Genomic DNA, 10,444 nt, shown 5'->3' with positions numbered 1-10,444 from the left:
TTGAATACCGTTTTATTTTATTTTATTTTCTCTTGATGAGCATAAAATTGGCCTTCCAGACGTGATGAATGAATTAAATGCATTTTTATTAACTATATTTTAGATACTATTTAAAAATCATGCACTGTCTATGACAATATTAGAATAAACACAGCAAAATGTACAGCCATCCCATTCCTTTAACTTGAATATTTAGGTATAACAGACTACACATTAAAACTAATATATATATATAGTATGATTGCACATACATAAAACCACCAGTTACAGATAAATTGAAGAGTGTTAGATTTAAATTTTATATTGTCAGCCTGTCATTACATCAGTCATTGGGAAAGGAGACATCTCTAAAAAAGTATTTCAAAACACATTACATTCAGATGAATTTTTTTGTTGTTTTCAGCTATTATATGGCTGGTTTATGATTTTACTATAAGAACAAGTAACCACACAGGAGACGAAAAACAAAACTGCAGGCTTTTAAACAAAAGAGACCACATGTCTTTATTCATAATGTAACCAATAATAAGTCAAATCTTTAGGTCACAAGTATCTAAATTAACTTCAAAAGAACTTAAACCTAAAATGAATTATGTTTTAACCCTATGAAGTCAGATGCATGACTTAAAATATATTTTATATTATTATTTTAATATTAATAATAAAAAGACACATTTTAACAACTGAACAAATAATCACTTAGATTATAACATCAGCTTGAACAGTTTTGAGAGCAGAAATATGAGTGACAGTATGTGACTCAATATTTTTACCCATAATCTCACTTTTTTATTGTGTTTTTCCAGCTGTGTTGAAACATCTGCACAAACACCTACCTAAATGCTCTTTACCCTCTGAAGCTTCTTTCTCATTAGTGGGTTTCACTATCAAACATATCATCTTACCCGGGCTGTGGAAAATCAATGAGTCCAACCAAAATGTCTGCACCACCTCGTTCGTTGTTCCTGCTCTTCACGCAGTTCCACTACAGCTGAACTTATTTGCTTAAACTGCGGATAATTTGGCGTTAACTGAGCAAACATTTGGATGTCTCTTGGGGATAATATTCGTAATCTGGACGCCTGATGTTTCTCCTTTGGTTAACTCTCTTTTTCTCTGGTAAGATATTTTAAGCTCAGAATAAACAGTTTAAAAAGATCATTATCGTAGGATCCTTTTGAAACAAATGTCTATTTTAGGATATTTTACATCAGGTAATTCTTTATCACAGTTTATTTTAAGAAATGCCTTTGCTTGTTGTATTTTTGGTCAGCAACCTGTCCCTCTTGCAGATTCAGTGTCAGAAATATAGTGGTATAATTTTAGTCACATGGTACTTACATAGAAAATCCTAAACCAGAAAAAGTAAAATCACACCTATTGTGCACACCTGGAAATTACTTGTTAAAAATCATTTTGTGTAAGTAAAAACCTTTCAAACTGCTGTATAACTGTGCTTTTATTTTGCTCCACAAAATCCTCTCTGTGTTATTACAATTACAACAATTGTATGTGCAATTTCTTCAGTGGAGTACACCCTAAAACACAGTTTTTAGTTTTACCATCATGTACTTAAAGCATCCATCAACATTTTAGTAAAGCTGTTGACACCCACCCAGGTTGTGACAAGAAGGGCAAAACAGTTGCCAGTATTTTATGGGAGTTTGCTTGTTGTAGCAACCCCTGAAGAAGGGAGCAGCTGAAAGAACAATAATATAATTAACTTGGGTTTTTTTGTGCATCCACTAGATTGTGATAATTGCCTTTTTTTTAGATTCATGAAGTACAAGATAAACTAACAACACACTACTTCTGCATATCTGTTCATGAATGAAAAATAAGTTAAAGAGCCCACCTTAGGTCCTGATTGTTCAGATTTCATTAATTGGGACAAGCAGATAGTTTTTGCCATCGGGTTCTATGTGGTTCATTATTGGCCTGATTGTAATCTGTTCTGATTTGTAGCTCATCTGGCTGAATGTGTGCCAGAGAAGCCAAAAAGATCTGCTCTGAACCAGTTGACCAGGACCCTCCTGAGGAAATATGACTGTGGAGTCCGACCCGTTCACAACTGGACCAGTCCTACAACCGTCTACATAGACCTCATCCTGCAGTCTGTCCTTGATGTGGTATGTCAACTCTACATGTTTCCTTCAGACAGTTTACATTCAGGAGCTCATGAAAGCTCACTGAGAGTTTTCCAAAAGGCACTTCTTTGACACTCAAACCACAAAACAACAAAATGCTTTGATGTGACAAATTATAAATTAAAAAAATTGCCCACACTTGTCATCGTTAAGGCGTTCTCTGTTTCCCAGGATGGAAAGACTCAGAGCATCACCACAAGTATTTGGTACAGACAGGTATGTTGCCTCTCAGTGTTTATATTCTGTTACTCATCATTAGGTTTAGGAAGATAAACATCTCCCTAAATTAATAAAATAAGCATTCTTCAAGTTGCTGATTATTCCCCATCTGAATACAGAGTTTAAATCCTGCAAAAATGTGGCTGTCTGGCAGAAACTCTCTCTTAAGTAAAACACTTTGATTTGGTTAATTTTGTACCTAAATGTTAAATTAGAAAAAAAAGGAATTTATGTTATTTTACCACTAATTTCCTCTGTTGTTCTTAGATCTGGAGGGATGAGTTCCTCGTCTGGGACCCCGAAGAGTTCGATGGTATTAATGAGATCTCACTCTCCTCTGATGCCATATGGGTCCCTGATGTTATTGTCAGTGAATTGTAAGAAAATGCAGAAACATTCACACTCCCTTTCTGTTCACCTCCCAGCTGAGAATCATTCAGGGTCATCAGACGCTAAAGCATCATGATATATATTAATAATCTCTTCCCTCTTTTATGTGACCTCAGTGTGGAAGAAGGGAAGTCCCCTCCAATCCCATATATTTATGTCAACTCGTCTGGATCAGTGAAGAACTACCGGCCAATTCAGGCGGTGCTGGCGTGCAGCTTGGAGATGTACGCCTTTCCATTTGACAAGCAGAACTGCAGCCTCACCTTTCGCAGTTGGCTTCACTCAGGTGTGTTTCTGTCCCGTCTTCTTACATCTTTTTGAAACTTGTAAAGTAAAGCTCAGGAAAATCAAATCATATTTAGAGGGTCCACACCTGTGGTGCATTTTTACAATATGTTTTTAGTCCCCCTGGTTAATATTGGTACCTAAAAATCCTACTTCTGAATTTATTTATAAGATTTTTTTTGTTTGTTTTAAACCATTCATCAGTTTAATCTGTTAATATGAAGCTAATTTAAGACCAACATGTTCATTGACAGCTTAAGAACATGAAATGTACAAGATCCTTGATCAAAACCCAGTGAAGCATCTTAAATCCAAAGTCTAATACATAAAACAGAGGTTATAAGGAGTCAGCAGAAGCACAAAGAGTGGGCAAAGAAAAGAGAAATCTGTAGCAGTTCAAAATAGCTGCAAAATAAACTTTTAGACATTCAGTTTGAAACGTTAATCCAGTTGACAATGACAGGTTAAAAAAGATAAAGGATATACAGATCATACTTAAATGTTGCTGGTTGTAACTTATTCCTGAAAAGCAAACTTCTGCTTTCATTGGTCAACTTAAAAATTATTACGCACTCCCTTGAACAGGGCAAGTCATCAGATCTAAAAAATGAAACAACATAAGAATGCCTTGAAAATAATGTTCTGTTTTTGTTGAACCAGGATGTGCAAAGTGTATCCCATACAAAAAACTTTCACATTAAATTTGATTTCATAACAAAATGAAAGTTCAAGTCCCTCTAAGATCACTTTCATTAAGTTCTGTCCGGTGGTTCATGAGATATTTTGCTAACAGACAGACAAAAGAACACACACTCACACACAGAGACATATACTTTTCATAGTGGTAAGCAATAATAAACAACAAGAATCTTGTGCAGGAGATCAAATGAGCACCAAAAGGAAACAACAACTGCAGTCTTTTAACTCTGGAACCAAACCATTCACAGGACTGAGGAAATCAAAATGTCACCAATAGTCCAACATAACTTGGCCAAACAGTGAAATACTATTAAATTTACTAAAAAGGCAACAAACCTTGAAAATGTCTGATGAACTGGGGACCTGTCCAGATTGTACCCTGCCTCTCACCCACAGATTGGCACCAGTTCTCTGTGACCCGTCACAGGATCAAAAAAGGATGAATCGATGGATCTTTGATTACAAACAGGTCATGTGAACAACAACTGAACCATCTCCGGGATAGCTAATTAACATGACGAGAAGATAAAAACAGTGCAATGTTGAGAGCTTGAATAGGCTTGTAAAACTGTCTTAAGAAGATTTTTATTTCTTGAACTTCTTAGGAATTATCTGTGGCCCAAAGCAGCACATAAAAAGTAACTAAACACATTCCAGTTATCTTTGCTTGTATATCTGAGAAGAAAGCCCCGAGGTGTCAAGTGGAAGTTTATGTAGACACAGAAACTCTTTCTCTTACTGTGCCACGAAGGAGAGAAGAAACCACACAAAGAAAATAAATATTTACTGCTTTCTTTTGTTGCGTTTCTATCTTCCTGTCGCCTGTTTTTTTTTATTTGTTTTTTTTTCTTCTTCTTTTTTTTTATCTCTCACTGGGCAGTGAAAGAAATTGACCTGGCTTTGTGGAGGAGTGCAGAGGCCATAGCTAACGATAAGAGGGAGTTCATGAATGATGGAGAATGGGAACTGCTGTCCATTCCTTCACAGTACTGGCAGATCCGCCAAGACGGCTCTGACTACGCCCAGATCCAGTTCAACGTATGTGCCTGGCTGACTCAAACATTTATCATATTTATCCAAGAGGCAAGAATTTATATGAGAAAGTTAAAATGAAGAAGTTTTTATCGTCAAGTCTTACTGGTGGCTGATACATCTTTGCAACGACTGAACGAGTTCGATGACTGAGATTGCTTGTCGTAAACCGTAGCCCTCCGCGGGTCGCCCTTTAAAACTGTGTGTTAGAGCAGAAGTGTAAAAGTGTAAAGCAATTGGCTGCGACCTTCATGGATTGAGCAACAGAGCTAATTCCAAACGATAAGGCTGGGGCTGCTCCTGGCAAGTAAAGAGACGGATCGAGAGGGAAGCTGATAGACAGGGGAGGGTGAGCAACCATAATGAGACTGTCTCAGTGGCTGCCTGATCAATGGACCTCTTGTTAGTTGTGAGCAAAATGGCTCCATAGCCCATTGCAGGTGGAGAGCAGGGAGGGCCGCTATTTATTCAGCTCAAAGAACGAAGGCTTCTTGGTAATGGGGCATTTCATGGCTCACTGAGATATTGTAAGGCTGTGGCAGTATTTTTCTGTGAGCAGACATGTAATATAAAGTGGTTTTCAACCGCTCTGGAAAAGTTAGATTAAAAAAATGCAATAACTTTGAGGGTTTATGACTTATGACCAAACAAACAAATTGTCTTTGAAATATTACTTACAAAATATAACAACTACCACATACTGAAAGAAAGGGTAATTTCTTCCCTACTAAATGAAATTTGATAATTTTATATTTAGGTCTTAAAAAGAACAAGCTCAACAGATGAACACACGTTTTCTTTACACAACAGAGGTAAATTGCAGCTTATTCGATATTTATGTTTCCCTTTAAGAAACATAAAACCCCCATGTAATTACAAGAGGCCCATCTACTCTCTGTACATTTTTTTTCCCTTTTAGCTAAATAAAACAAACACCATGCATGTTGTGTAAAATCATGTTGGTCTTTTTAAAATGCAATTTAAAAATTGCAGTACTTAACTCTTGCTATAGACTTGTGAGAAGTGTTAGCTTTTTAAAATTTTTTATTTATTTATTTTTTGGATGTTTGTAATGATGTTTTTAAAATTATTTTAATGATTCTACTGATGTTTTTATTATGTAAAGCACTTTGAATGCCTTGCTGCTGAAATGTGCTTTACAAATAAATTTTTACTTACTTACTTACTTTAGTTGGTCCCTCTCTGCTGTGCTTCTGCTCACCTTTTAGTGCGTTTCTCTCGGCCATCATACACACACACAGATAATTTACCAACTTTTAATTGGTTTATGTATACATTGTTATTGATCTCACAACATTAACTAACTGGTTTACAGGAAGCTAGCACCAGTAAATTGTAAATTTTCATCCTAAAGTCATAGCTTTTTTCAGTTTTAACACATTGGTTTCTGGTACATCATTGTCTGTGATAAAATTACACAATCTGACACAGAGTTGACTGTTTTCTTTTGATTATGCGGAGTGAATTAACAACTTTAGTGTAAAATGATATTAGTGTTGGTCATATTGAATGTCAGCAAACCTTTCATTCTGTGTTTTGAACATTAAACCAACCCTTGAATTAAGTGTTTAAACTTTGAAGACATGCTTGCTGAATTAAAGTCTCATTTGTCTCGTTCTTGTCTTTTATCCAGCTGTTGATCCGCCGGCGCCCCCTGCTGTATGTGGTCGGCCTCCTCATCCCCAGCATCTTCCTCATGTTGGTTGATGTGGTGAGTTTCTACCTGCCTCTGAACAGCGGCACAAGAATTGCCTTTAAGATCAGCATCCTGCTGGGCTACACCGTCTTCAGAGTCAACCTGACCGACGAACTGCCTGCCACTGCTGTCAGGACTCCACTCATCGGTATGATGGCCTTTGATTTTGCACTTTAGAAATGCAAAATATTATTGCAAACAGCGACTTGTTTTAGCACCACATCCTTAAAAATCATTACTGTTTCCTATTTTCATGCAAAATTAAAATCCATGGATGATTGATTCTATTGAGTTAGCTTCTGTTATTAGAACCAGAAATAGGAATTTTAAATCTCCTGAAATTTCACAAAGTTGGACGTCCCATCATGACATCTGCTGTATCTAAACTGTACAAAGGATTGTCACCACATTCACAAAGAAACTGAAGTACATTAGCCTTAAGATCCAAGTTCAAGAAATATTTTTTAAAACCTAGTCCCATTTCAGAAAACATGAACTCTCAGCTACTACCACACCAAACCTTAGCTCAATATCTGTAAAATTGCCAGATTATAGCCATCCATCTGGTGGTTTGTGAGATACCACCAGTCAGATCAGACAGGCAGGCAAATAACAAACATACAGACAGAAAATGATATGATCTCCCATTTTTTATGGCAGCATGTAAAAAAAAAGCAAAAGGAATGCAGAAAACCTTACAAAGATTCAGAAATAAGTTCCATAGAGAAAAACTATAATAACAAAATAATCTGACATTTGACAGTATATGCAAAAAAGCCGTAAAGATTTCAGCAAACAGATCAACACCACAGCGACACAGATACAATACAACTCTGGTGATTCTGATCTTCCTTCAGGTGTGTTCTTTGTGGTGTGCATGGCCATGCTCATGCTCAGTCTCATCAAGTCAATATTGGTGGTGAAGCTGCTCCATCACAGTGAGAAGGAGGTCAAGGAAATGTCACTGACTGCCTGCCTGCTGGACAAATATGGCTCAGCTGGCCACAGCTTCACCGAGAGTGCTTTAACCTCCATCAAAACCCTCGATCAAATCAACACATCTGGAGGTACGCGCCATGCCCAAAGACCGATAAGACTGTGCCAGCAGGACATTAGCCAGATCAGAGTCCAGTCTGTCTTTTTAGCAAAAGCCTTTTGGCAACAAACATCGATTCATAGAAGAAAAAAACAGCTGGATAAAAAGGAAGCTAAAGAGAGTTTCATCTACGTTTGGAAAATTTAAGCCAAACAAAAAATGGATGAATTCAGTTAACATGAGAATTGTAGCATTACTGCAGTTGGTTTTTGCCATTACCATGTATTTTTTAACTAAAAGAATCTTGTATTGCTTCTCAAACCTGATTCCGCTGAATTTCCTCGCAGATTTTGAGCTCGAAAGCTCACTAGAGGAGGAGCTGCTCTCTCTGAATGAGATCCAGGAACCCTCATCTGGACTGGACTGGCTTCTCCAGGAGCTGGTTTCCCTTCGTGTGGCTTTCTCCCAGGAGGACAGCGAGTCTTCAGCTCAGGCCGAATGGCTGGCTCTCTGCTTGCGGCTCGACTGCTTGCTGTTCCGTCTCTACCTGTTTGTTCTGGCCTTGTACACAGGAACTCTGCTGCTGCTCTGGGCCTGTTGGAGCTTTGCCTGATATGACAGCACATTTACCGCCAGTCATTTAATACTTGTGTTGCTCAGCACATTCATGTTAATTTGGATGCAGAACTTCATTTTAAGTTGGAAAACCTAATTTATGAAATAGAAGTGAATTGCTTCAAAACTTGGTCACATGATATGTCTTCCTTTTCTGTTTTTAAAGAACTAAGCACTTTCTCATTGTTCAGATGATTTGTTTTGCAAGATTGTTGGTATTGTTTGGTATTTTTGTTTTAATATCTTACTGTCAAAAAAGTTTAAAAAAGATTAAAAAAGAAAAGAAACTTTTGTTTTGGTGAATAGATAAAAAAATACTTAATTGTCTTGCATACATTGCTCTTTTGGGGTCTGCTCACAATCTTACAAAAATATTAGCTTATATTAGCTTTTGTTTTTTAAAACTGACTCTCTACCAATAAAATGTTTTCGGTACTAAAGGCAGCCAAAATCATGGTCAATCCACTTCCATGCTTAATAGTTGAATATATTTTACATTCTTAAACGTTTGCAGGCTTTTTTCCCCCAAAACAAGCACATTTCAGTCTAAAAGGTGTATTTTAGTTTTTTTTTGTAAGAAAAATAGCAAACTATCTTCTAGTTTAATCTTCTAGCTTCTATACTACTAGCTGCTTATGAAAATGTTTTGAGTTATTTTGTAGTAACCTGTATAAACCTATAAAAACAATATTTAACTTGTGTGAAACCAGAGCATTCCTTCAATATTCTGTCTGTTTAACCTTCAGCACTCTTTCCACTGTACACTAACATCATCACTTTGACAAAGACATTATTGTGTCGCGTCTGTTATTATGTTTCCCGACAGTGAAGATTTACTCAGAGATACTGTATAATATGGCAGCTCTCTGGAGGAAATTCTCACTGCCTGTTTAGTGTTATGATATCATATTCATACTTTAATCTCCGACCTTCTGCCACAAAATAGATCGGTGAAAGCCTTCCATATCTCATATGCTACGTCTCTGTTCCCTGTTGGATTTCTAATAGTTGTGATAAGAATATTAAAAGTGCATTACAGCAAACCTGCTGCTGGAACAATCCATATTAATGCAGTTTTGTTAGTATTTGCAAACTCTTCTTCGAGTAGATCTGGTTACACAATGTGAAAACTTTTATAGCTTTGCTATGAAGTAATTTCATTTTGAGTTTGTGTTTTAAATATGTGATTATAGGATTATAATTTCAGCATTTTTTTTCAAATAAAATAAAATAATAAAACAGGAATGAGTTGTTTTGCTGGATAGGCAACGGAAATGACATTAAAAATCTCTAAAAAAAGTTTTTCGTGGGATGTGTTTTTCTGAAACATACAATTACCATAAATCCAGTTAGAAAGACAACTACAGTTGAAGTCTGGTTCTGCGGAAAGGTTATGGACAAATAATATCTTATCTGTTGCAGATAGCTCTTTGAATAAACTCAGTTTGGAGAAAAAGTTTAATTCTGATCAGACTGATGAGCTGACAGGTAATCCACGCAGAATGCTGCTGTCCTCAAACAACTGCAGTCTAAAAATTTCATGCAAACTATTTTACAAACCTTTTTTTTACATAGTTTTAAAAATAAAATTATGTGGTCATTTGCAAACTCAAAAAGCAGCAGCAGCAAGCAGTAGCACCTCCAGTGGATCCAAGGGGACATCCAGCAGGAATATGTTATTTAAGCTGGAATAACTGAGTAATGTGAAAGTGAAGGAGGTGGGGAAATTTATAAAAAGAGCCATTCCAAGAACCACGATGAAATGAGTTATTTTTAAAAATGGAAGCAATCCAGTTTGATTTCAGACCAGCTTGAGTTATCCATTATTTTTCTCTACATCATCAATCAAATGTATAATATTTTCTCAGTTTGATTAGTGACTCCTGACATCGTATTGCATTCATATCGTTCTAAATCTGAATGGCATCAATATACATTGAAAGCATCTTTTGAGACCACCTTCAGAGGTGAACAAATAACACTAACACATCCTGAGGTGATCTGGAAGCCATTGACCCACAAACGTTTGGTAGTCTCAGCACAATCCACCCTGATCCTTGATGTATGACCTCCTACTGAACCCATGTGACCACACCCAAGCAACAAGGTGGAAAAAAAAACGTCTTTGAACAGTCTCACACATTATTGACATCCTTGCCACAGATAATGAATTAAAGTTGAGTCCAATTCCAAACTGATCCTAAAATGAAGATTTTACTTTGACTCGGTATAAATAAAATACAAGGAAATGCAGCTTTCAGCCTATTAAATCTGTAGACTCAATACATCATGCACTTCCAGTGT

At 36.6% G+C, this 10,444-nt stretch overlaps 1 protein-coding gene across 1 annotated transcript; it reads left to right on the top strand.

The window, feature by feature from the left end:
- The first annotated feature begins 956 nt into the window (after positions 1-956).
- On the top strand, positions 957-9,124 carry htr3b (5-hydroxytryptamine (serotonin) receptor 3B). Its single transcript, XM_017419851.3, has 9 exons — positions 957-1,119; positions 1,966-2,129; positions 2,319-2,363; positions 2,634-2,743; positions 2,873-3,042; positions 4,621-4,778; positions 6,427-6,637; positions 7,347-7,556; positions 7,873-9,124. The coding sequence occupies exons 1-9, from the start codon at positions 1,086-1,088 to the stop codon at positions 8,136-8,138; spliced, it is 1,368 nt and encodes a 455-aa protein (XP_017275340.1). The 5' UTR covers positions 957-1,085; the 3' UTR covers positions 8,139-9,124.
- Positions 9,125-10,444: the final 1,320 nt, after the last annotated feature.

Source organism: Kryptolebias marmoratus, linkage group LG13 (genome assembly GCF_001649575.2).
Source record: "Kryptolebias marmoratus isolate JLee-2015 linkage group LG13, ASM164957v2, whole genome shotgun sequence".
Taxonomy (NCBI): domain Eukaryota; kingdom Metazoa; phylum Chordata; class Actinopteri; order Cyprinodontiformes; family Rivulidae; genus Kryptolebias; species Kryptolebias marmoratus.
Note: the sequence above shows the minus strand (reverse complement) of the source record. Positions and strands in the feature narration are given on the sequence as shown.